This window comes from Sesamum indicum, linkage group LG2 (genome assembly GCF_026168435.1).
Source record: "Sesamum indicum cultivar Baizhima isolate 11 linkage group LG2, ASM2616843v1, whole genome shotgun sequence".
In the NCBI taxonomy this organism is placed as follows: Eukaryota; Viridiplantae; Streptophyta; class Magnoliopsida; order Lamiales; family Pedaliaceae; genus Sesamum; species Sesamum indicum.
Window position 1 is genome coordinate 3860688 of NC_142658.1, and position 26926 is coordinate 3887613.

The following is a 26926-nucleotide window of genomic DNA, read 5'->3' on the forward strand; positions in this document are numbered from 1 at the left end:
TGTGGGCAAAAAGCAAAAGCAAAACTCTCTTTATAAACCGTCCAAGTCGTAGATCTAGTTTCAGACACCTCTTCCTCCTCAAATCAAATCACATAATTCACACCCCCTACCCCTCTCCTCCATTCCCTTCCCTCTCTACTACTCCGCCTCCTTTCCTCTCTCTCTCTCTCCCTCTTCCCTTGGTGTGTGTGTGTTTCTGGAAGAGCCGACGAGAGAGGGTTTATACATTTAATTATACGTAAATTTTACTCAACCAATTCCAACTTCACTCCCATTTCCTCATCTGCGGATGCAAATTCTCTCTCGGATCTAGATTCATCGGCGCCGGGATCGTACATTTCCCTGTGAGTCACTTCATTCATTCGTTCGTTCCTTCATTCATTCATTCCCTTTCTCTTTTTTCCATCCACTGCTTCATGCAATCTTCTTCAATTTTATTTATTTTCCACCTCTTTTTCTTAATTTGTTTTTGGTTCGTCTGATTTGGTTGTTAATTACCAGTTGAATGTTGCTTTTATGTGTTTGTGAATGATCTTGCCTCCATTAACGATCAGTGGCACTTTTTGGTTGTTTAGAAATGGAGGTTCACATGAATGTATACACAAAGGGGGGTATGTACAGCAAATTTCATGGGGAAATTTTAAGGCATTTGTGAGTAAAAGATCACAATAGTGTAAGTCGGTATACTTAATTCTTCTTCTTCTAAATTTGGCATTGTCTATGGATGGCTATTGTTATCAGGCTAAGGCAGGCGTGCACACACTCTGTCACTGGGAAACCATTTATTTAATTAATTAATTAATTTGGTGGATCCGTAACCTTTCCGTTAAAAAGGCTGATCTAGAGAAACCCCCTAGGGTGAGGTAGGGCCCACTACCCACTCTCATTTCAACCCAAAACGCGTCCCAACAGTCAGAGAAGCCTAAGAGAGAAAAAAAAAAAAAAAATTCAGAGAAGACTATATCTTATTTTAATAATCCATCACATTCTAGTAAGTATAATTAAAATTTCGATAATTTCTTTTTCTCAAAAGATTATGCGCATTTTATTATAGGATTAAACACATTTTATACTCTTTAACTATGCACGTAGTAATATTTATCCTTAAAAGTATAAAAGGTAATAAAATAATCCTAATAAAATCATTTGACAATGATAGGAAAAAAATGTTCTTCTCATTTACTCCATGTACTTTTTTATTTTACTTTCTAAAAAATCTTTTATTAGAAAATCTCCCCCAAATTACTTTTACTGATTTAAGATTTTACTCAAGTTTTATTTAAAAAATAATATTTAAATTTTGTAATACAAAAAATATTTATAAGCTCAATATATGAAAATATATTATAAGTAAATAATTTATGTTAAAAAATACATGTAAATATCATAAATACATAATGCATATAATTTTATAAAAAGGGTATTTAATTATATATCTGCACATTAAAATATATCATATCACTGCAAAATATATTTAACTTTTTTATTATATGATTCTAATTCAATTAGTTGAGATAGTGGTGTCGGTTATTAGAGGACCCTTTTTTTCTTTTTTCTTTTTAAATAGAAAGTAATAACTTTAAGATAGGAAAAAGGTATAGTATATTGCTTTTACTGAATTAATTAATAGATTTAAAAGAGGTTGGTCTTTTATTACATTTTCCATTCTTTGACCAAATCTGGAGTCATCAGTACTTTTTAATATTTTATGAATTATGAATAAAAGAGAGCGGATTGAGGTGGATAAACCTCGTGAAATTACCGGGGCCCATACACTGTCCTGGCTTTCACGTTTTACTTTTTTTTTTTTATTGTATTTTCTGAAGGGTAGGGGTTTTGGGAAATTTTATTTATTTTCCGTTACAATGGTATTAAATGAAATGAAATGTACATCATTGAATGCAGCACATTAATATGTAGTTATCGAATGGGATGTAATATCTCTAAAATAATGTTCTGAGTGGGTCTGACCCAGTTGTTTTACTAGAAAAAAGAGATCTAAACACTATGTTGAATTCCCATATGAATTATTATGAGTATGTTTCACACAAAAGTGTTGCTAAAGTAACAAACTAATATTGGTACTTGTATTAGAAAAGCAGAAACTGAGAAAGATACGTCCATAGTCCTTTTCATGTTTTCCTTGTCAACTTGGGACAGCAGCGGAAGAAGAAGAAACAAAAATTAGCCACCATCTAAGTCTAGAAAAAAAAAGTAGAAACAGAACATTAGATTAGTACTAGATTCCATCCAATTCCCGAGTATAGACGGACAACGTCACCATTACTACTCATGCTTATCTAAAATCCATGACTTTGTGTTTGTTTCAAGTTAACCCATCTATCATCTATCTACTATCTACTATCTACTGTCACTCTACTAAGAGTGGACCATATTTATCTATAACTAAAGGGGAAAATATGTTGTGTAATAGATTGTAATTATTAAACGCATGTTTTAACATTCAAGTATCAGACTTTTATAATTAGCTTTTCAATATAATAAACTGTCATTACCGCAAAATATATATGAAATTCTGATGGATGAATTTCGGTTTGAGTTGCTGGATGGGATGGTCCTGGAACAGGTATAGTAGTATACATCTATCAGAATACAACAACTATAATGTTTTCTTTTCCTTTAGCAATTCTAAAAGATCTATTTCCTTTACTGTTAAAAAAACAGAATTAGTAATTTACTAAAACTCAAATACCTTCAGGATTGTATTTCCTTATCTTGTCGATTCTCAGATCTCGCTCCAATTACTCCACCTAATGGACAAGATAAATATTCAAAAAAGAGCAAAATAAAAAACAGAAAAAAGATCAAAATGTGAGAACCCGTAGGCGGAGGGATTCCTTGGTTTAAATACTCGGAAGCGAAGAAGTATTTAGAGAGAGAAAGAGGAGGGTAGAGAGAAAAAGAAAAAATACGAAACAGTAAAAAGAAATCTGTGCCAAATCTGAGTTTATTTTTCTCTTGTGGTTAGTTTCTTTATATCTATTTCGACTTGTTTGAATCTAAATTACAACTCTGCATGTTATTAGATCCGTATGTGATTATTGTGTATCCGTATGCTAATGAATTGTGCTGTTACAGATAAATTTTGATCTGCCATTGGGAAATTCTGAAAATAATGGCCGACACTGAGGTTTCAAAGGAGGTGACTGAGGTGGTTGGAAATCAGGAAAAATGTGGGTCGGACATGGGCTCTTACCAGGATCTACCCACGTCTGATTGCAATGGGACCAACCACCACAATCAAGCCAATGATCTTGATAATTCCTATGTTTTTGTGACGGGGACTGATGGTCTCCCCGATGATTCTGTCGGTAATAATTATGTGGTTGCTGAGGGTAGTATTTCGCTTAAATCCAAGTCTGCTGCTACTGTTAAGGATCAAGGGTCGGAGTTGGATTCTCAAATTGAAAAATTGGACGCAGTTAGTGCGCAAGTTAGCGAGCCCCTGGATGAGGAGGAAACTGGGAATGTCCAGCGTAGCAAAGATGATTCTCCCATATTGAGTGATAGTACCTGGAAGCATGAGGGTTCCCCTGAGGACGGAGATGGCCTCCAAGTCTTGATTGCCGATTCTGTGGAGGAGAATACTGAAAGTTCGGCAGAAGCTGAAATTAAACATGTTGAGGATTCAGATGGAAAAATTGAAAGCTGGGCAGAAGCTGTGGAAGAGAAGATTGGGGATCAAAATGGAAAAATTGAAGGCGTGGCAGAAGGTGAACAAGAGAAACTTCATCATCTTATTACCTCAGAGACCCCTCCTGGTCCGACAGCGAATCAGGAATCTCAAGTTGGGGCTTTATGGTTGGCTGCAGAATCAGGAGAGAATGGGGACTTGAATAATAAATTGCTGCACATCAATAATTCCGGTAATGCAAATGATGAATGTGCTGGTCAAATTAACTTAAGCACAACTGCGACATCAGAAGCATGTCAGCTATCTGAAGATGTGGTTGTGGATGCAACTGACTCTAAGTTGCAAGAAGTGAGTGTGGAAGAAGATGCTGCGGTGAAGTTATGTAAAGAAGTGGGGGAAACTGCAGGACATGAAGTTCCCCCATCAACTTCCTTGGATTTGGAGTCATATCCAGCTAAAGAAGAGGGAGAGCCACTTAAGGAGGAGGCTGAGACAACTTTGAGTTTAGACGTACTTGAAGATAAAAATTGTGATACGACACTTGACAACAAAAGTCAAGGTGTGCTGAATCAGATGGATGAAGGAAAAAATCTGGTGAGCAGTGCTGGTGATAATGTGGAAACTGTCTTTGACCTGGTTTTTGAAGAACAAAAGAAGGTGGATTCCTTTGCATCATATGTTGGCAATGGTGCTCAATGTCCTGAAGAACGTGTTCAACACCCTGATGGCAGTGGAGTATCTTCTGAAACCAAGAGTGAGGCGGCTGTGCCAACTCAAAGCTCGCCTGCTTCAAATGCTCATGCGCCTCAAACTGAATTTGAAATTTCTAATTCTAAATGTATTGTATCTTCTGAAACTATGCAATCTGAAACCAAGAGTGAGGCGGCTGTGCCAACTCAAAGCTTGCCAGCTTCAAATGCTCATGCGCCTCAAACTGAATTTGAAATTTCTAATGCTGAAGGTAGTGTGGCAGAATCTTCTGCACCTATTCAAAAATCAGAAACTACAGAGAATGGGCTTCTGGATCATGACGGTAAAATAATGTGTACGACCAGCAAGGCGAGCTCAGGATCCAATCCTAAACTTGACGCTGTAATTCATATGGAAAAGGAATCAACTCTTGAAGGTTGTGAATCCCATGCTGAAACTGCATATTCAAGCTTGGAAGGAACTCTTGAAGGTCATGAAGCCCATGTTCAAACTGAAGATTCAAGCTGGAAAGCCAAAGTTGAAAATGATCCACCTTCAACTACTGATGTGAAATTGGAACCTGAAGCTCACATTGATGACCTTTCCACCACAGGGAGTGGAGAAAAGACAGTTGATGTGACTGTCGCATGTGGGATGGAGGTTTTAGATAGCTTTAATGTCAACAATGTAGGTGCAGCCAACACTGTGCTGGAAATAGAAGATGTTGCAGACATGGGAGATGAGTTGGCTGGTGCTGCGGGAAGTAGTATCGAGAACTTGTCCTTGCTAGAAAATGAGGACTCTGGAACTTCAGCAGAGGGTTTCAGTGGGAATAGGATTGAGAGAGAAGCAGCAACTGTTAATGCTAAAACCAAGCCATTTAACTTTTTGATTAGAATTCCAAGGTTCGATGATGACAGTCTTAGAGAACAAATCAGACTCGCAAAGCTACATGTTGATGAGAAGACGAAGCTCAGGGATGCTATTCAAGTTCAAATCCAAGAGAAAAGAGTAAGATATTGCTTGGTTAACGTTTTTCTTTATTTGATTTTCATAAAACACCAAGATTATTGGGTTTCTTCACTTGCAGGCCAACAGCCAGATTCATGGTATAGATTATGAGTATGCCAAGGTTGAAGGTAGAAGTGCAAGAAAGTTGGTGAGGTCAAAACGCATGGAAATAGAATCACTTCAGTCTGTGATTAACAAAGCAAAGAATGCACTATCTGTTGAGGACATTGATAGCCAGGTAAGCATTCCCCTGTCTTGTTTTTTTTTATATACACTTGCACTTGCTTGTAGTGTTCACTCTTTTGCCCTTCAAAAGATTCGTTCTCTTTAATGATTTGAACTGTGCCTTCTCCGCAGATATACAATATGGAACATATGATACAACATGAGACCCTCCCATTGAAGGAAGAAAAGCAGTTCATTCGTGAAATCAAGCAACTGAAGCAACTACGCGAACAACTGTCTTCTAACATGGGTACTCAAGATGAAATCAAGCAGGCTCTTGAACAAAGAGAGGAGATTGAAGACCGTCTAAAGGTAACCACTCCTTATTTGTGCAACTTTTTAGGTTAATACGGACTTGTTGACTGGAAAGGCTGTTCACAGTGGACAACATAACTACTTTTTGTTTTTTAATATGGACTTCGTGTGTGCAGATTCTAAGGAAGGAACTTGATATCCTCAAAGATAAAGTCTTAAAAGCTGAAGCGGCTGCTGCAGAAGCAGAGAAGAAGTATGATGGTGAAAATAAAAAGGTTAAGGAGCTTCAGGCTCAGTTTAGAGCTGCCGATGATGTTCGCCAAGCAGCATATGCTCAGTTGCAGAGTCTGAGAAAAGAACTTTCAAAGAAGGTATGCATCTCTCAGGAACCATGTTTACTCATTTTAGCACTATAATGGTGCATGTGCAATGCAAGTATGCAATGACGAAGAATTAACTGATAGCTTTAGAAATTCTAATTTAGATCTTGTAGAGATTAAAATGTATACCTGTCCAATATAGCAGATTCAATAATACTACAGTAACCACTTGGCTTCCTCCGAGAAATTATAATAAAAGAAATAGATTTGAAAATTTTATGAGCCCATACCTAGAACTAGGCAATTAAATGTCCACACATCATGTCCTAATGAAGTATCATAGTTGTTCTATCAATATCAATTCTTGATATTATAGGTTATTAGAGTTGTCTGAGAAGAATTATTTTTTACTTGACAAAATATTGATCTTGTCCATGATAGCTTCATGTTTACTAGATCCACTTTGAGTTGTACAGTAAACTATTTCCTAATGGTGTGATCTTTTGTCTTCAGAAATCAGAGGAGAAATAAGTAAAAGTTCCTTTCTTAGATTCCTACTTTATAAATATTCCATACATAGATGCTAATTCTTTGTCTTTCACTGCCATGTCAGTTCTCTCGCACACCCAGGAAGGGATGTAAAACTTTAAAATGGCATCCGTCTTGCATTTTCTTTTAGGATATCTTTTGAAAATGTGGTGAGGAACTAATCCTAATTATGTACCTGAAATTGCAGCACAAGCACTTTTTCAAGTACAAGGATGATGCAGCTGTTGCCAATAATTATGCATTTAGCAGGGATAGAGAGGCACTTTATCGTTTGTGTATGAATCATGTAAGTTTTATAATTGCTCTTCTGATCTTTCATGTGCAAATTCAGTTTCTTAACTATAATGAATATTTTCTCATTTCCACAGGTGGAAAATTTTATGGAGCTTTGGAACAGGAATGTAGAGTTCCGCAGGGAGTATGTCAGGTTTAATGCAAGGAGTACTGTCAGGAGATTTGGGACTTTGGATGGTCGTTCACTTGGCCCTGATGAGAAGCCGCCTAACCTACCCAGTCATGTTGACGAGCGAGTTAATAGGCGGGTGTCAGTAGCGCTCAGGGTTGATGTTGCATCACAAAGTCCTACTCTGGAGCTAAAGCAAGAAACAACTGGAAAAGAAGTGACTTCAGATGACCAGTCAATGAAGAAAGTGACGGAACAGAAGAATCATAATACGATGAATAAGGGACCTGCTATACCTGTACTAGAGAATGGCTTTGATACTGTTTCTGGTGGGCACCTTGCTGATGAGGTGTATGAGGAGCCTAAGAAATCAAAGGATGAGATTGAGTCTATAAGGAAGGCAGAAGAATTGAAAAGGGAGGAGGTTGAGGCCAAGTTGAAAGAGCAACGTCGGTTGGAGGCACTAGCGAAGGCTAACGAAGCACGTGAGAGGAAGAGACGGCAAGCAGAGAAGTTACAGATGAGAGCAGAACTGAAAACACAGAAGGAAGCAGAACAGAGAGAAAAGGTGAAACTAGTACATTTCCTTTCTGTAGTTACCATCCTCTAGAATATTTTATTATGATGACAGAGCAGGGAATTTCTTATAGCATATTGATGCTGTTGGCTTACTCAAGTATGCTTCTCACTAGCTGTGTATATATATTTGAATTATGTAGGAGAGAGAGAAGAGATTGAGAAAGAAGGAAAGAAAGAAGGCTGCGGCCTCAGATGTCAGCGATACCAACAACAATTGCGAAACTGCTCCAAGTTCCGAAAGCGCTTCGGAGGTTAGCAAGGAGACAGAAGTCAAGGATACATGTTCAGTGACGCCTAAAAAGGCTAAAAAACCATGGTTGTTTGCGAAGCAGAGCAAGCCAAAATCTGTGCCTCCAGCAGCACTTCGAAATCGAAACAAGAAAAAGTTGCAGCAGTGGATGTGGGTGGGAATGACAAGCCTAATTATTTTAGTTCTGTTCTGGCTGGGGAACATAGGTGTATTTTCAAACGTAAATCTTAAGCGGCGTAGCCCCATTTACTAATATTCTTTTTCCAGTTAGCTTGGGAGTAGACTCACTCAGAGATGTGTTCGTGTGGTTTAAGGAATATATAAAATATATATATAGGCTATACTTTTGTTCCTAACTCAGATTATGTTCTGATGTTTAGATTATAGGCCCCCCCTCTTTTTTCTTTTTCTTTTTTTCTTCCTTTTTAACTTTTATAGTTGATATAGAGGGTTGGTAGGAGGAGAGGTTTTATTAATTTGTATGGCTTAGAGGAGGAGAGTAACATTTAAACAGTGGGTTTTGCTTTTGAAGCTGCATTTGAAATATTCTGATAAAGATGGCATCAAGACTTTTATGCCAAGAAAGTCTCATTTCTACTTTGTAGTTTACTTTACGAATCCTCCAAAAAATATATGTTAAAAAAAAAAAGAATTAAAAAAAAGTGGGTCTTTCCCTAAGTTAGGGGCGGCTATCACATGGGAATGGAAACAAGTGGGAAACTCCTGCAATGTCCAATCAGCTAGCAGTGTAATGTAGGACATGGTATCATTCCTCACATGCGGCGGCATGTGGTTGTGTGAATTCTGATACCTCAAAAACCTTTCTATAGTAGACAGATAATGATGGGATGGGTGTCTTTGATTTTGATAAGCATCCACATTTCCATTCTATTATTATTATTATTCTGCCTTTCTCCATTGTATCTCCCCAGTTGATCATCCGATATCAACCTTATTTCGGGAAATAACAAAAAAAAAAAAGAAAAAGAAAAAGAAAAAAAAAGTATCTATTATTTTTTTCCATTCTCAGGTTTTGTTCTTTTTCTTGACAGCTTCTGTTTTCGATCTTGAAACTTGAAAATTGTGGGAGAGAGTTGTTTGCTTATAATCGTTGACATATTCCATATTCCTTGAATGATTGCAACATGCAATCCATCAAGCGTTTAACATTAATTTTATAAAAAATGTCTGCTAGACTATAAAAAAAATTTGCACCTAGTTTATCAAAGCATAGGAGAATATTTCCTTGTTCCAATGTGAACTCTGCGTATTTTACATGTTTCAAAGTGTCCAATATTTTCTTTGTAGAATATGAACAGAAAGTAACACACTTATATATATATATGTTTGAAACTATAGTGACCGCATCTATATTAAATATGATATATGTTTGTTATATACTTATTCACAGTCAAATTTACATATCTAAAACAAAATTCTAAATAAAGGTTCCTCTACTTTTAACAAACAATTAAGTTACCTCTTCTATTCTACAATGTGGTAGTCGTATGTTACCCCCTCGAACCACTGTTCCATCTAGTTAGACAAGCTTGCTCGTTAGGCTCAATAGTGGGTGCTGTTGAGACAATACATGGTATATGCGGTTGATCCGGGTCGAAATTAGCGATCTCGTGAAACGATCTCAACACAGACGACTACCTCCTCCTAAATCAGATTTTGGGTTCCTTGAGAATAAAATACGAACTGTGAGCTCGTCGGGCATGTCCCCGACAATGACCCTCCGACGCTCAAGTTAGGTTGATCGAGAGAAATGTATGCTATCTCAATGTTCGATCTCAATAAATGCATTACAGTTACCTCAATAACGACGTTTCAGGGTCTATTTATAGAGCACAGCTGGATATTGTTGACTGGGCCACGTGGCCTTATCTTGCTGGCTTGCGTTCTGATTGAACGGTGATCACTATCCGGGTCTTCGATCTGTTTGTGCGATTCGGGTTGGGTCCTCCGCGACCCGCCCGTTACAAAAGGCGCAGATCCTAATCGTGAAAGGACTCTAATGCCCTTAATGAAGGGTGTTTTGGTCTTTTCGCAGGGGATAAAATGTGTACACCCATCAGCGGTGTTGGTGTCACAATACTGGGTTGATAGGCAACACATGGTACAATTATGTACTAGTGTTGACTGATTGAGAATGTCAAGTGACGTGCAAACCTTGGGTGCATATGGGGCACCAATTAGTTCGTTGGTGATAGTATGTGGGTATTGTGGGTTGATGTCTTGGCAACATTGTGGTATATGTGGGACTTGGCGGAAACAACAATTAGACGTACATGGGCGAGTTGGGCGCATATGCTTGGGAGGGATGATAGATGGTGATCGCAAGCAACACCAGATCGTGGCATTTTTCAGTAGGATGGGAGATGGTGTGTAAAGGTAATATCTTGTGTGCAACATCCTCATCATGTAGGTAAATTTTACGCAAACATCTAATATGGGGGGATTTATCGCCAGATGGTAGATGGCATGGCCTAACAATGTGCGCACACATTGTTGATAGGGCCAAGTCTTGGTGATTGGTTCAGTTGAAGCATGGCGGGTAAATATTTATTATGCTTGATTATTGTATATATATATATATTTTGACAATTTTGCATATAATATTTAAACTCATCAAACATATAGTATGAGGGTGTGTGTAGAAAAGGTTGACTCATATGGTGGTAATAATTTTTGCTCTATGCGAACTACAGTGAAACTGTAGTGGTACATCACCTCAACTGTAGAGCAATTATGATAATTTGATAGGAATAAAGAATTTATAAAGTATAGTATTTGAAATTAATATGTAAATATTTGGTTAGAAGTGTGTTTGGAGAGGCAAGTGAAAAACATAGAATTTGAGAATGAGAGGGCTTATCAACTTTGTATTAGTGTGGGAGTGAGTGGGAGAGATTAGCTGCACAGTTGCACTCAACCTCAAACATTCAACAACAATTACATAAGAAGAAAGCAAAACAAAGGACAAAGTTAAATAAAAAAGTAAGTGAAACAAACTTTAAACAACTTTTGAGAGATAGAGAGAGAGGTTTGGGTCCTTCCCTTTTCATTTCTTATTCCACTTCTTTTCTTTCGCCCTACATCTCTCCTTACTCTAATCCCTTTTTTGGTCTGAGATTCAAGATTTACTTGATCCTCCATCACTCTCTTTATTCTTCACTCCGCAATAAGAAAGAAGAAGAAGAAGAATTGGACTGCTTTGCTGACTTGAAGCTTTGTCCTATCCACCCTTTGGAGATGAAATCTCTTCACCCCTAAAGGTCCCTTCTCTTTTCCTTTTTTTTTTTTTTTTATTTCAATTCCTTCTTTTTATTGGGGTTGCCGGCGGCGGCTGTGTGGTGCTAATTCCTTCATTCACCTGATTATTTCTGTAATAATTGGACTCCCCAGCATGGTTTTTAATTACTGACAACAGATTTAAGTTTGGCAAGAATAAGGTTAAGGTATACAAACCAAAATTACGGCTTTTACTCGGAGCTTTGCGGCCTCCTTTATTTATATCTCTATTCCCTTCCATTTTCTAGTGGTTGTGTTATATACTTAAGCACCACACTTTACATTTCGGACGCATGTGTATAAATCTTCAACTTTTGGGGGGAGAAAAAGGTTTATTTCCTTGTTATCTGTTCTCAAACCGCGTTAGATTCCAACTCTCCACATTTTCCGGTGTCCAGCAGGTGTTTTTCTTTCTTCTGAGCTTTTGTGAAGTTTTTATCTTGAGGAGATGATGGAGGATCTGGGCGCCCAATTAGTTGCCCCCACTGTCATCCACCAATCCCTATCTGGAAGATTTTGTGATTCATATCCCATGCCCAAGAAACGCGGTCTACCTTTCCATTCCTCAACTTATATTCATCAAAATGCTTCTGATAACTGGAATCCTAAGTTCTGGGATTGGGATAGTTCGAGATTTGTTGCTAAACCATTGCAATGTGATGAAATCCACGCCGGAAATGGCACACAGATACACCCGGGCTTGCCAAGGAGGAAAGAGCTACAAATTAATGCTCAAAATCCTAGAAAACTCGATAGTGCTGGAGAAGATAATGAGAATCTTAGACTGAAGCTTGGAGGGGGAGATGGAGCTAGAAGCGACAGCAGCAGCGGTGTTGTCAATTTAATGGAGCCACAGCCAGTGTCGAGGCCCAATAAAAGAGTAAGGTCTGGATCACCTGGTGGTGCTAATTATCCAGTGTGTCAAGTGGATAATTGCAACGAAGATCTTTCTACTGCTAAGGACTATCACAGGCGGCACAAGGTTTGTGAGGTTCACAGCAAAGCTGTTAAGGCCTTAGTGGGGCAACAGATGCAGAGGTTCTGCCAGCAGTGCAGCAGGTTTTGTACATTCAACCTCTTCATTAAGAACTATATGTCTGGTATTATGTTGTGTTATTGTTGATTTAATTGCCCTGGTTTAAGAGAAGATTGCAACTAGGTTGCCTAGCCATCTTTTAACATCATTTCGTGAGATTTTATCTTTTCTCAGTTTACTAGAGCTGTAGGCGCATAAGTGGTCCAGTTTTAATTTGTGATTTTGAAATCATGTAACTTTCAAGATTATTGCATCTCTTAATAAGTTTTCCATATTTTTACTGTACTATTCATGGATGAAATTTATTTAATTGGTTCAGTTGGCATGACCTCTTCTTGGTGAAGCAGAGGTCCTCGGTTCAAACCCATGTCCCCCCATTCCCCACCCCCTATGTAATAAAAAAAAATTCCGAGGTATATCAGGCTTCACCGGTTCAGAATATATCCGTATTTATTTGCAATAACAATTTCAAGGATTCTCAATAAGGAAAAATGTTTTCTAAATATTTTCAGCTCATTTAACATAGAGGGATTTCTGCAAAAACTTAAATCAAGTGTTTTTCATATTATAGCTTATATTAAGCTAATGAAGGTGTTTGGAAATAACTTCTGCTTATGCTTCTCTTACACTAAGCTGAAATAAGCTTAAAAGCGTAAGCTGGTGAAAAGGTTCTTATTATAGTTGAAAGCATTTTGTAAATAAGTTGAACTTCTTTATGACTGTTTTGCCGTAACTATTTTTTGTATATTTCGAAAATACCCCATCCAGAAATGATTAAAATCTACCCAGCTACCAGGCTAGTTAGGTAATTTCACAATAAGCTGGCAATTCACCAACTTTTTACCAAACACTTCCACGTCATTTTTTATGCATATAATTATTACATCCAAACACTCCCAACGTTTACATCTTAATCAATTATCCGCTTTTTCTAAAATTAAGCACTTTTGGAAAAGCACAAGTTTTTGCAAAACACCCCATATTACTTATTTACAACTAATGAATAAGTCTAAAAAAGTGTGTTAATTTTAACAAAACAGATATAGAGAAAAAAAACAAGGAAAAACTATATGATAACATTTCTAGTTTGACTACTTATCTTTTATACTCCTGACTCACCAATGTCACTTTTTTTTTTTTTTTTTGAGTGACACAAATGCCACTTTCAACAATTGTATTAGTGAAATTGTTCTCAATAAAAAGGTTTATCTTAATAGCCATCCGTAACCTAAATATACTTGTTGAGATGAGCTAGTAATGTAATTTATTTTAATTCTGAATCCAATTTGAAAAGCTAAATTAATCTGGATACATTTTGTGGGGAATAGGGCATTTACCCTGTTAGTTAAAAAAAATAAATTACACAGAGGTTAAAATTGGCCAATTAATGCTATAGTATATATGGTCTACATTTAGTTTAATTAGAAAATTTTGGAATTCAAGTTTGAAATTTATTTGTTGGAAATTCTTAGTGTAATCACTTGGTACATTCTTCTCCAACATATCCAATTGTATTTGTCTATGTATTGCAGCTGGTTAAAGGAGAAGCAACCCTCATCTCATTATGTTTAATTGTTATTTCTTATTTTATTTTTCTGAGAGAAGTTCAGAGCTGTAAGAAAGCCTGGTTTAGATCATTATTGTTTTGTGAAAACATAGTCAACAACCACAGCACATTCACTGATACACCTTACGATTATAAATTTGTTCGCTTTTAGCCTCTTAAAGTAATATTTCTTTTGACTTGGTTGCTTCTTTCTTAAAGAAATGAGAAATGAATTCCTTAATCTAGTCTAGATAAAACCATTTATCTACTAGGGTCAGGATTTACTTGAAGAAACCAGATCAACTGAGAGATTAGGCCTGGCCATTTCCAACAGTATATTGATTCACTAAAGTTGTTTGAAGTTAGAAGCAAGGATACAAGAATCTTCCTCTGGCTTCTTACAACTTACACCATAGACGGATTGTTGATTAATCCATTGTTTACTTGTTTCCTTCAAGTATTGTGTGTAATGTGATGGTTAAGATGTAGGAAGAGCCACGAAATTAGGCCTGTGTTTGGAGAGAGTCATATAGTTCTTTTATGGGGTTATTCTACTTATTAATCATTCTTCCCTGCTATTGTAATCCTGTTCTTATAGCATATTTATGACTTCACCAAAGAAGTAAAAAACATAAAATAAAATGATCCACTCATACTTTTATTTGTATATATATATATATGTGTGTGTATAGTAATGATTTTTCTTTTAATGTACAATTTGGAGCCAGCACTTCAGCATGCCTCTATCCCATTTTGCCAGGTTCCACCCCCTTTCAGAATTTGATGAGGGAAAGAGAAGTTGTAGGCGCAGACTTGCTGGGCATAACAGGAGGAGGAGGAGGAAGACCCAGCCAGAGGATAGTGCTGCACGGTTGTTAGTTCCTGGTAGCCATGAAAATAATGTTGGTGATATTGATGTTGCCAAATTATTGGCAGTGTTAGCTCGTGTACAAGGTATGAAGTTATCTAGTATAGCTTCAAGCTTATATGTGTTGGCCCTTGATGCATGATGCAATTATTACTCGGGAATATCAAAGCAGTTTTTCACTTAAAAAATTGAAAGTGTAAAAATGAAACTTCAAATTGTTTGTGATCAGCAAACTACATCACTTGTGCTCATCTATCACCATACACAAAACTCACACAACCATGCGCCGACCTTTCTATTTCAAATACTCAAATCCACAATTCTGCTAAATGATATTTTGGAATGCTCATAGGGAATCCCGAGGACAGGAGTAGTAAGGTTGCATCAATACCTGATAAAGATCAGCTGATACAAATTCTCAGTAAAATAAGTTCATTGCCTTTGCCAGCTGATGTGACAGCCAGGCTGAGAGGAAGCATTCCCAATCTTCTATCCTCAGAGAATTTGAACCAAATGAATGGGAATGCTTCTTCCAGATCGACCATGAACTTGCTCGCTGTTCTTTCAGCCACTCCAGGAGTACCCTCCTTTGACGCATTTGCAAATCATTCTCAACCTAGCACTGAAGGAAGTGACTCTGAAAAAAGCAAGTCAGTGTGTGTTGACCAAGCTGCACGCCTCAATGTGCATAGAGGACCTATGATGGAATCTCCCACTGTGGGAGGAGAGAGAACTAGCACAAGTTACGATTCTCCCATGGAAGAAGTAGATTTCCATGTTCAAGAGACATCTCCAAGCTTGCCTTTACAGCTGTTTACTCCGTCACCCGAAGATTATAGGTCAACAAAATCACCATCATACAGAAACTTCCTTTCATGTGGCAGCAGTAATCATTCAGAGGAAAGATCACCTATGTCTTCACCACCTGTTGTACATGATTTGTTCCCAATGCAGACGTCAAGAGAAATAATGAAGGATAAGCATTTGTCAAATAGTGAAGGTGAAATTGCAAATGCGAAACAAACCATAAGCAATGAGTGCAGTACATCTCTTCAGCTTTTCAGAGACTCAACCCTAGCTACTGAAAATGGTTCGAATCAAAGTTCTCCATATCAAGCGGGCTATACATCTTCTTCTGGTTCTGATCATTCACCATCCAGCCTGAATTCTGATGCTCAGGTACTCTTGTGACGTTTATCCCGTTTTATTTGACAATAATTTTTAACCATACTTTCATGTTGTTGTGTCTTTCTATATTCTGTATCCTACTTTTATGGGCTAGGTGATTTAAACGTGCTTTCTTCTCCAGGATCGTAATGGTCGAATAATTTTCAAATTGTTTGACAAGGATCCCAGCTATATGCCTCGGTCACTACGGGCTCAGGTAACTGTTGATGCTTTGGCTTCTTTATCCTCTGGATGACTTTTCCTGTCTATATCTGGGACCTGATTATGTTCCCTCTATTTGCAGATATACAATTGGCTTTCTAACAGTCCCTCAGAAATGGAAAGTTACATTAGGCCTGGTTGTATAGTTCTTTCCCTGTATCTATCAATGCCATCTTTTGCTTGGGATCAAGTGAGTGCACTTCTATGAAGTGAAAAGAACTTTGCTAAGCACTTCTATGAAGAATATACGCTTCGCAATAGATTTTAATATACCATATTCTGTGTGTTTACTGTCTTTGTAGCTTGAAGAAAACCTTCTTAACTATGTGAAGTCTTTAGTGAAAGATATTGATGTTGACTTTTGGGGAAACGGAAGATTTTTGGTTCACACAGACAGACAAATGGCTTCCCATAAAGATGGTAAGAATTGCTACCTTATTGTTATTTTTGGATCCATAGCCTGAAGGCTATGCTTGTTTCCATTTTATTATGCTTCTGTGAGGAATTTAACTTTCGATAACTTTGAGGATTCTATATTCTCAATCTTCCTTTAATGTAATTGATTTCCAGGAAGGATTCGTCTCTGCAAATCTTGGAGAGCCTGGAGTACACCAGAACTCATCTCGGTCTCTCCTTTGGCTGTTGTTGGTGGACAAGAGACCTCTCTTCTGTTGAGGGGAAGAAGTTTGACAGGTCCAGGCACCAAGTATGTATTGATACTTAAGTTATCTGAATCCTTTCATGTTATGGTTTCTTTCCTCAGGAAATTTTCTTTGTTTATCATGCAGGATACATTGTACGCATGCATCTGAGTATAATATAAGGCAAGTTGCAGCATCATCGTGCCTGGACAGTGCATATGAAGAGATAAGCTTGGATAGCTTTAAGGTCGACAGGGCAGCATCTGGCGTACTTGGTCGCTGTTTCATCGAGGTTGCAGTTTTATCGAATTATCAATTTAAAAAAGTTGAGCTACATTGTGGATCATTGATAACTTTTTTGTTCACAGGTCGAGAATAGTTTCAGAGGGACCAGTTTTCCAGTAATTATAGCGGATGACACCATCTGTGAAGAATTGAGACTCCTTGAGCCTGGGATCAATGGAACTGCTGAAGTGTGTGGTGGTATTGCAGCTGATCATATTCATAATACAGGGAGGCCCAGGTCCAGGGAAGAAATCCTGCATTTCTTGGATGAACTTGGATGGCTGTTTCAAAGAAAACACAACTCTTTCTTGTTTGGAATCCCAGATTACAGGCTTAGTCGGTTCAGATTTCTTCTTATATTTTCTGTTGAGCATGACTTTTGTGCTGTGGTGAAAACCCTCCTGGACATTCTGCTGGAACTAAACTTGGTTAGACACGGATTAGCAAGGCAGTCTTTGGAGATGCTATCAGAAATTCACCTATTGAACAGGGCTGTCAAAAGGAGGTGTAGGAGCATGGTTGATTTGCTCATCCATTACTCTGTTGATTCTACTGATACCTATGAGAAATATATTTTCTTACCCAATATGGCTGGACCTGGTGGAGTTACACCTTTACATTTGGCTGCTTGTATGTCATCTTCAGATGATATGGTTGATGCTCTGACGAGTGACCCACAGGAGGTACTTCTTTCCATTTTAATGCTTTGCCTCTTCAGATTTGGAAGTTTCCTGACTCTTTAAAAGCGCAAATCTTCTTCATTTCATGGTTTTAAGTGGTTTTTGGTGATGAAACTTTGCAAATTGGCTTGCTTGCACGTGTAATGCCAAGTTATGTCAATGGTGTGACTTTGCTTGGAATCTCTTCTAAAGCATATATTGCAGCTGAACCTTTTGTATATTCTTCACTTAATATTTCTTAATTTAGGGTCTAGATTTTGTGTGCTTTCCAACATTTCCAGAAGCTGTTCTAACCTTATGAGTTTACATTTCTTTCTGTAGATGGGTTTACAGAGTTGGAATTCTGTTCTTGATGCAAATGGGCTTTCTCCTTATGCATATGCCTTGATGAGGAATAATCATTCATACAACGCTCTTGTTGCTAGGAAGCTTGCAGATAGGAATAATTGTCAAATCTCTGTATCAGTAAACGATGAAATTGAGCAAGTCGAATTGGAGAAGGATAAAGATAAGAGAACTATTTCTCACTTCAATCAAAAGCTAAAATCTTGTTCCAGATGTTCAGTTCTTGCATCGTGTGGATACAGCAAAAGGTTTCTGGGTTCAAAAGGATTGCTCCAACGTCCCTACATCCATTCAATGCTCGTTGTAGCTGCTGTTTGTGTTTGTGTCTGCCTGTTCCTTAGAGGACATCCGTCTGTTGGTTGTGTCTCCCCATTTGTATGGGATAACTTGGGTTATGGCGCATTTTAGTTTTACATGAAGAGTGTTTTAAGAAACTTACGATCGTGCAGAAAAAAGGAAGTTTTGGAATAAAGCTAAGGGAAAGAGAGCATATTATCGACAGCGTTTTACCTGTCCATACGGTTGTGGGTTTACAAGTTGATGGCTGACATCTTCCTCTCTGCTTCAATAACTTGTTTGGGATTCTAGAGTGAAAAGTTACGACAAAGAATGTCTCTCCAGTTGATTTCTCCCAGAATGTAGACTTTTTAGTTTAGCCTTCACTGTTCCATTTACCTGCTTGGATCTCTGTGGACACACAAGACTGCTCTGATATTCATAATCTTATTCAAAGTAACTTTGTTGGTTGGGGTTTATACATGACGCTGCAGTCTTGCAAGCTCAAATTCGTTACAGCAAAGTTTCAAGGAGCAGTTTCCAGGGGACTTATGTTTATGCTTTTGTTCATGCTCAAGGTTTGTTGACTGAAGCTAATTCTGTTGGCCGTTCTAATGAACTCGTTGTGGCTGCTTGGAGAAAATAAGTTAGTCATTATAATTCTTTTACTGTAAAAAGAAAATAGGTCTTGAAATGTTTACTGTATTAGATAGTTGAAGAGAAATATTTTATTCAAGAACATAAATGCAATAAGAGAATTAGGTGTTTAGATGGTTCATTTTTTTATTTTTTGCACTCCAGACCTAAATGTAAGGATCTTGATATAATATAATTTTCTGATTTATATGAAGTGAATGATTAAAGTGTTGTATAATAAGCGGTATATCTTTTTGAATTTCTAATGCTTTCTTACATCAATTTGAGTTGAAATAACATCTTTATACAAAAATAACATCTCTTTTTCTGTCTTCATCTCTTTCTCATACACACCAGCAGTGCTGCAGTGGGGATCTCCAAAAAGGGCAGGTATTGCCTTACACTTTCTTGATTACAGCAAGATAATTGTCAATTTGTCTTCATTATTAGTGTCCAAAAGTAGCATGACTGCGGAATGAACAATATTACACTTGAGGAGCAGATGATTTGATAATTTCTTCTGGGCAAACAATAGGCCTCAAGCTTTCGCTGTAGTTTATTCACGTATTCTTCTTCTGCTGATGCACCTACCTCTTGCAATACTCTGAACTATGACTTCTCCCATGCCTTCTCCAAACCCCTCAATTAGCCCTCCAATGAACTCAATCACCACCTGAGATGCCAGACGAGCTGCCGTCCCCAGTGCACTCGGCTTCTCAGGCGTGGGAATGCCATTGGGTCCAAGACCATTGATGAGGGGCTTAGCGCACAAGGCATGAAGATGGTATTCGCACACGGTACAACGGTACATTCGACCTGATCTCCTCTTGTTGCACTCCCCACAATTCGCCCCCATATTGGCACCCGACGACGTGCTGAATGCTGGCAGCAGTTTTAATGGGTGGGGATGGATTGGGAAGTTGATCTCAGTGGAGAGCATAGCACAGCACGGGTGCATCTGGAAACTGCAGGCCCTGCATCTGAAGGTAAACCCTTTGGTCGACTTTCCACAAACATCGCACCTTGGCCACGAGATCCCACCTTTTGCTGATATAGATACACCAGTTAGTATACACTCAAATCAGGGACACAACTAAAATAAGACACAGTATCAAGTCAGTCAGAGCCTCACAGGAAATGTACATGGTCATTGTATAATTCTTGGTAAAGCTTGTTGCATGGTTCTGTATGCATATGTGTATACCTGGCCTTGGTTTGGAATGGAAAACTAACTGGTGTTGGCCGTGGAGGGGGTGGTTCTTCAAGAGTGGCGGAGAGACAGCACAAAACTCATGCAGCTGAAAGTCACACTGCTGACATGCAAACCTCTTGCCGGCTCCAAACTCCTTGCAGCCGGAGCAAGTAAAGAGCTCAGGCAGAATTAGTTCCGTCAAGGGGTGCTGGGAGTGGGCGTAATGTGTGATTTGTTCTCCAACGGTGGGCTGAGGAGAGGTCGGAAATTCTACCATTGAGGAAGACCTTTTCATGGGGAGAGATGTTTGGGATTTGATGGAAGAATTTCTTGTCATCTCTTCGATTTTCTTGTCTGTGAAATTCCTGAAACACAGCTGCTCACAAGGCACAACTGATGGTGCAATTTGGGAGTGGGGGAATATTATTTATGCTGGCTATAAAGTGGGGGTTTTCTTAGCATCAAACTCAAACAGGAGACAATGCACAGTGGTAATATATATGTGCAAAGTATATATCTGACATTTTTTTATCTCATCACCTCTGGAGAGAGATCTAAGTTAATGGTTGAATCCAGATCATTGCATATCCCTTTTCCTTTTTATTTTTTTAAAATCATTATTACAAGAATTAGCCTTTTACCCATCATCTTCTGTTTCAAATATTCTTCTTTGTTGGAAAAATTACCTACTCAATATTTTTGTTTGGCATGCCAACATCCAATGAAGCAGTGAACTTTTGGTTTTAGGATTTATAACTTTTGGACACATCTTTTACTATTACTTGGAATAATTTCTGCAAAAATTTTGTAAGATCAGCTTATAAGCTACTAAAGATAAGATGTTTAAAATCAAACTCACTCCTTTTATTTTTATTATATGAATCTGCAAAATCATCCCTTATCATTATGATCTTTCTTGTACTCAGTTATACCTAAATACTCAAGAAATCAGTTCTATAGTAACATAGATATAACATCTTACAAGCTATGACATTAAGCTATCATGAAACTTGTAATTTATTACAACACAACATAGCTCATTAGAGATGGGAGTTTTTCCAAAGTGTACTAACTTGTTTGGGAAACAATGTAAAGTAATGGGGTCCGAAGATGCCTAATATTGATTGATATCTCATAAAGGGGAAAGAGTTGTTGATTGCAAGACAAGAAATGGTAGACATATGTGCCCCAAAGTCAAGGTTTATCTTTTTTGCTTTAGGAACTTAATTGGAATGTAACATATGAAAAAGCATGTAATTAAGCAAGAAAATATGACTTTTGCAGTTAAACTAATTAGGATGGATGGAAGAGAATCCAAATGTTGGAGGAGAGAGTTCTAATATTCCATGTAAAGTGAGAAAAATGTGGCAGCCTTTATTAGGTGTTTAAAGAGGCCAAGATTCATCCCACACTTTGCCCTTCCAAAAACCTCATCATCTTCATCTCTGATTGTTTTTCATTTTATTTTTATAAAAATATAATATGCTCTGAGTTGTAAAGCAGCAATTCTCCATAGTAAAACATGATTCATGATTAATTGGACCTTTCATTTTTGGGCACTGACACTGTTCCATGTTTGAATTTGTACTTCCCAAATGATTCTCCATTACTGATAACTTCCTTTTGTATTTATCAGAAGATACATCTAATAATGGGCTAATTTGGAGTTTGATTAGGTACGTGTAAGAAGACATGGTGATTGGTGGATCTAAAGTAGAGCATATGTTTGAATTTCATATAGATAAACTAATATTATGTTATGATTGGGGATATCCTAATCCAGCCGCAATATCAAAAAATACCCTTAATGAAGGGTATCTTTGTAATTATAAAAAAGGATCCACGCCCCATCTGTTGGAGCGGGTCGTCCGACCCACTTCAGAACCCAAAATCAGAACCCAGAAGGTGGATGCAATATAGACCGTCCGATCCAGAAACCCAACTGCGTGGATTGTAACACGTGGTCCAAACAATAGTGAACATATTGACCTTATAAATAATTCGACACGTATCATTTTTAGATAAGTGGCATTTAGTTGCTTTCGACGTATCTATCTTAGTTCATACATTTTTATCTCAACCAAACTAACTTGAGCGTCGGAGGATCGTTGTCTGGACGATCCCGACGAGCCTCACGCTCGTGTCTTGTCCTAAGGGCCCTACATCAAGTCTTGGGATAGTACGTGGCCGTCAACAGGATTGCTGTAAAAGGTCGCATATTTCGATCAAAATCATTTGGAGCCGTTTGTGGGAAATTCTGAGGATCATCACCTTAAAGGATGGAGGGAACTTCGAGAGGAAATGTGCATACAATAGAAGACATGCAAAGGCAAGGAGAACTGATCGTGCAATTAACTAGGGAGGAGCTATAAAAAATGATAGAAGAAGCGGGAAGGGATGCCATTATGGTATATGAGAGAAGGACTGTGACACAGTTGGGGAAAGAGGCTGCGAAGAGGCAATTGTTCAAGGATAGAGATACTGAAAAACTATCAGAAAACGCGAGCGCAACAGCACCTGTGAAGGGTCGCGAATCAGCTTCCTCAAAAGTGGGATCGAGAAGCCGATGAAAGATGAAAAGAAGGGAGCCTGCTATCTTTAGAGCTGAAGTGGATAGTATGGGAAGGCAGATCGAGTTATTAGCCAAACAAATCGATGAGTTAAAGAAAAGGGGCGAACTCGTGGCTCACAATAGGAACTCGCCTTTCAATAACAAAATATTGACGCAAGTAGTAGACCCCAGTTTTCGAAGGACCCTCAGGAACATGTCTCAGCATTTGAGTTGGTAATGAATTTGTATGGACGATTAGGTCCAATCATGGCTAAGTTATTTGTTACGACCCTCACGGATAAGACGCAAGAATGGTTCACAAGTCTACCTTGTGGGAGCATTGAATCTCACCAGTAGCTGTTGCAAAAGTTTAAATTCCATTTTGCTAGTAAGAGAAAACAAAAACGGTCTGCTACTTACTTATTTACTATAAGGCAGAGGGAAAATGAGTCATTGAAGAGCTTTATGGGGAGGTTCAACAATTAAACACTAGAAGTGCAGGATCTCAGGATTGATATGATGGTAAGCATCCTAATACATGGGCTAGAGAAGGGATCCTTAGCATCTGCATTGGCTCGAGATCCCACCCACAGATGTAGAACGTCTGATGGCCATGGCGCAGAAATATATTGATAAGGAAGAGATGAATGCAATAAAGGAGGGAGAATGGCGCAATAAGGGGCGCGATAGAAACCATGACCAGGAGAGAGAAGGAGGAAGCAAGCGAACCAAATTCGACAAGGGAAAAGAACATCCTTACCGACCCAAATATCACAACTACACCCCCTAGCGATGACCAGAACAAAAGCTTTGATGATGGTTGAGAAGTCAGACGTATTAAAATAGCTGCAACACACCAGGTACACTCCCGCCAAAAAATACCATAACAAATATTATAAGTTTCACAAGGAGAGGGGGCATGGCACCAAAGGTTGCTGAAAGACGCAATTGAGAGGTTGGTTAGGCATGGGTACTTTAGAGACAGAATATTGGGCGAACAAAGAAGAGATAGAAACGAAGTGGGAAGAAGCAGATCGAGGAGCAGGGAAAAGTTCGAAAACAGAGAAGAGAAGAAAGGATAGATGTTAGGGCGAACACGCCAGTGAAAGGCGTGATTCACACAATAGCTGGGGGACCAACCAGGGGAGATTCTAAAAGTGTGAGGAAGCGATATGAAAGAGAAAGTAGAGCAAATAGAAAAGCGAGTTCGTGATGAACATAGAACAGGAGGAAGAGATCGTCTTCGGAAGAGGGGATTTAGAGGACGAGAGGGGATCGCACAACGATCCTATGGTAACAAAAATGGACATAGTGAACTTCACGGTGCACAAGGTGTTGGTCGACAATGAAAGTTTGGCGGATATTATCTAGGATGTGCTGAGAAAGATGGGGCTTGATAATGTAAAATTGGATCGGTGCAGACACCCCTAGTGGGCTTTAGAGGAAGCGAAGTAACATCGAGTGGCACTATCGAACTCCTGATTTCTATAGGAAACGAGCTTAAGAGGAAAACCCTGATGATAAAATTCCTGGTAGTAGACACACCTTTTGCTTACAATGTCATTCTCGGTAGATTGAAGTTGAATGCATTTAAAGCGATAGTGTCCACTTACCATCTGAAAATAAAATTCCAGAAAAAAAAAGGAGTAGGTGGTGTCTTGTGATTGCAATGAGGTGAGAAGGTGCTATAACTTGTCCTTGAAAGGAAATTGACCAAACGAGAAGAAAAGGAAGGTGGAAGAAGATCACAATCTGAATGAGTCAGAGAGGATAAAGCCTAATGAAGAGCATAAATTGATAGAGCTCGTCGTAGGGGAGGTAGACAAAACGACTAGAATAGGGGCTCAACTGGGTGAGAAGTTGGAAAAGATGATGGTAGAGTTCTTAAGGGAAAATGCAGACATGTCCGCGTGGAGTCCATCATATTTTAAAGGAATAAACCCCGAAATGATCGTGCACCAGCTAAATGCGGACCCGACTGTGTGACATGTTCAACAGAAAAAGAGATTGTTTGGCGCTGAGAAAAGCCGTGTCATTAAACAAGAAGTTGATAAGCTCTTGAAAGCAGAACATGTTTCAGAGGTGCAATATCCTAAATGGTTGTCCAATGTGGTAGTTGTGCCGAAATCATCCGGGAAGAGGTGTATGTGCATGAACTTCACAAATCTAAACAAAGCATGTCCCAAAGACCCTTATCCGCTGCTCAGGATCGAGATGTTGGTAGATTCCACGATGGGTTACGAGCTGTTATCCAGATGGATGCCTATCAAGGGTACCATATAATTTTTATTGCGGATGAAGATCGAGATAAGACCTCCTTCATAACTGATGATGCGATTTATTGTTATAATGTGATGCCTTTTGGTCTGAAAAATGAAGGTGTTACTTACCAAAGGCTAGTCAACAAGATGTTCAAGGAGATGATAGGTAAAACCATGGAACTCTACATAGATGACATGCTGGTAAAAAATGACAAGTCGGAGAATCACTTGGTACATTTGAGACAAGCTTTCAACATCATGAGGACATACGGGATGAAATTAAATCCCGCCAAATGTATCTTTGGCATAGGATGAGGAAAATTCCTGGGTTATATGGTGAGCGAGCGTGGATTGAAGCAAACCCTGAGAAGATAGAAGCCATCATGACGTTGAAATCACCCAAGACGATCAAAGGATTGCAAAAACTAACGGGTAAGATCTCTTCTCTTAATCGTTTTATTTCATGCTCAGCAGATGGAAATTTACCATTCTTTAAGGTGTTGAGAAAAATAAAGGATTTTAAATGGGATGATGAGTGCGAGGAAGCTCTGCAAAACTTAAAGAAATATTTGGCAAAGCCACCTTTACTCACAAACCCTAGAGGAAATGGGGATTTGTATCTGTATTTGGCTGCATTAGAGAATGTAGTGAGTTCGATGCTAGTGAGCGAATTTGAAGGCATCCGAAATCCCATATATTATGTCACTAAAATGCTGCAAGAGGCAGAGAAAAGATATGCGGAGATCGAAAAATTTGCTCTAGCCTTGGTTGTCACAGCCTGAAAATTGCGACCATATTTTCAAGCCCACTGAACACGTAATGTCACGACCGGAGGCATCTAGAAGATTGGTTAAGTGGGCGGTGGAGTTAGGTGAATATGACATAGCTTTCTAAACGCGAACAGCGGAAAAGGCTCAAGTATTAGTAGACTTCAAGGTCGAGCTCGCCGAGGAGCCTATCTCGAAGACGATGGAAAAATGGATGTTGCACGTGGATGGCTCCTCTTACGCAAGTAATAGGGGAGCAAGAATATTGATATAGGCCCCAAATGGAATTGAAATCGAGATCACCACTAGACTATCTTTTCCTACCACGAACAATGAGGCTGAATATGAAGCTGTGATATTGGGGTTGGAACTTGCGCATGAGGCAGGGGAAAAAGTTTGGAGATGTACACGGATTCCCAGTTGGTCATGATGTAGATAGAAGGAACATATGAGGCAAGAGAAAGGACTATGACTCTGTAAAGTATATGGCCCAAATGATATTAAGATAGGCCCAGCTGAGTAAAAGCCCAAACCCACCAGGCTGCCCACTACCCGGCTACCCGACCCGGTCCGCTACCCGGTTTGCTCACTACTTAAACCACTACCCTAACCCTAATCTGCTATTTCCCACTTCTTCTCCCTTGCGCCGCTGATACCTCTCCTCTCTCTCTAACGGCTATGAAATCCTCCATGGATTCTCCCCCTTCCTCTTTCTTGTTCTACCGGCGATTTGGAAGGAAACTTTCCAAAGCCAATACAATGGCTTTGCTGGAAAGTTTCCTCCTCCACTACTCTCTCAATCCGCCGTGAACCTATATATATCCAGCCCCCTTTCTCTCGGAATAAGCAGAAAACGAGCCCCCTTTTATATCTCTCTTATAAGAAACCTTACAACAAGTCTGTGTGACCGATTGTGAGAGAAGAAATCTCCGTGATCTGTGGCTCGGCTGAAGGTGGTGTAACCGTGGGTTCTTGGTGCTGTTACTCTCGGTGAGTAAGTCTTGGTGATAAGACTCTCATACCTTGGTGGTTGGGTCTGGCGACAACCTGAGCCGATTTCTCTTAACAGATTAGTTCTTCTTTTTCATATTTCTCTTGTTTTGTTTTGTTATAATTTCATATCTTGGTTTGTATTAAGGAGTTCGGTACTCCATTGCTATACCTTGTAATAGTTGATAGGTATTTGGTAATACGAGATACCACTGGGGTTATCCACCCT

At 38.7% G+C, this 26926-nt stretch overlaps 3 protein-coding genes across 12 annotated transcripts; 2 read left to right on the forward strand and 1 right to left on the reverse strand.

Annotated features, from left to right (window-relative positions):
* Window positions 1-8474, forward strand: LOC105178175 (calponin-like domain protein). 4 transcript variants are annotated; one of them, XM_020691752.2, is made up of 9 exons: window positions 1-344; window positions 576-673; window positions 3100-5356; window positions 5436-5594; window positions 5714-5893; window positions 6013-6207; window positions 6893-6991; window positions 7074-7676; window positions 7828-8474. In XM_020691752.2, the coding sequence occupies exons 3-9, from the start codon at window positions 3137-3139 to the stop codon at window positions 8188-8190; spliced, it is 3819 nt and encodes a 1272-aa protein (XP_020547411.1). In that variant the 5' UTR covers window positions 1-344; window positions 576-673; window positions 3100-3136; the 3' UTR covers window positions 8191-8474. The 4 variants fall into 4 exon arrangements, with proteins under 4 accessions (XP_020547411.1, XP_011099881.1, XP_088733761.1 ...); XM_011101579.3 differs by lacking the exon at window positions 576-673; XM_088877635.1 differs by lacking the exons at window positions 1-344; window positions 576-673 and adding an exon at window positions 2455-2587.
* A 2462-nt stretch (window positions 8475-10936) lies between these two features.
* SPL14 (squamosa promoter binding protein-like 14) lies at window positions 10937-20664 on the forward strand. Of its 6 annotated transcripts, none has more exons than XR_016063989.1 (13): window positions 10937-11218; window positions 11636-12293; window positions 14577-14770; window positions 15037-15863; window positions 15994-16068; window positions 16156-16263; window positions 16376-16493; window positions 16644-16779; window positions 16862-17006; window positions 17083-17682; window positions 18001-18878; window positions 19294-19326; window positions 19586-20664. XR_016063989.1 is itself a non-coding variant. In XM_088877456.1 (11 exons), the coding sequence occupies exons 2-11, from the start codon at window positions 11683-11685 to the stop codon at window positions 18430-18432; spliced, it is 3246 nt and encodes a 1081-aa protein (XP_088733582.1). In that variant the 5' UTR covers window positions 10937-11218; window positions 11633-11682; the 3' UTR covers window positions 18433-19150. The 6 variants fall into 6 exon arrangements, 2 of the variants coding, with proteins under 2 accessions (XP_088733582.1, XP_088733581.1); XR_016063990.1 differs by having other exon boundaries at window positions 19297-19326; XR_016063987.1 differs by having other exon boundaries at window positions 19294-20664.
* On the reverse strand, window positions 19493-20465 carry LOC105178156 (Cysteine/Histidine-rich C1 domain family protein). 2 transcript variants are annotated; one of them, XM_020691467.2, is made up of 2 exons: window positions 20141-20465; window positions 19493-19983 (listed from the first exon to the last, which is right to left on the reverse strand). In XM_020691467.2, exons 1-2 carry the CDS (start codon window positions 20463-20465, stop codon window positions 19493-19495), a joined length of 816 nt encoding a protein of 271 aa, XP_020547126.1. The 2 variants fall into 2 exon arrangements, with proteins under 2 accessions (XP_020547126.1, XP_011099848.1); XM_011101546.3 differs by having other exon boundaries at window positions 20069-20465.
* Window positions 20665-26926: the final 6262 nt, after the last annotated feature.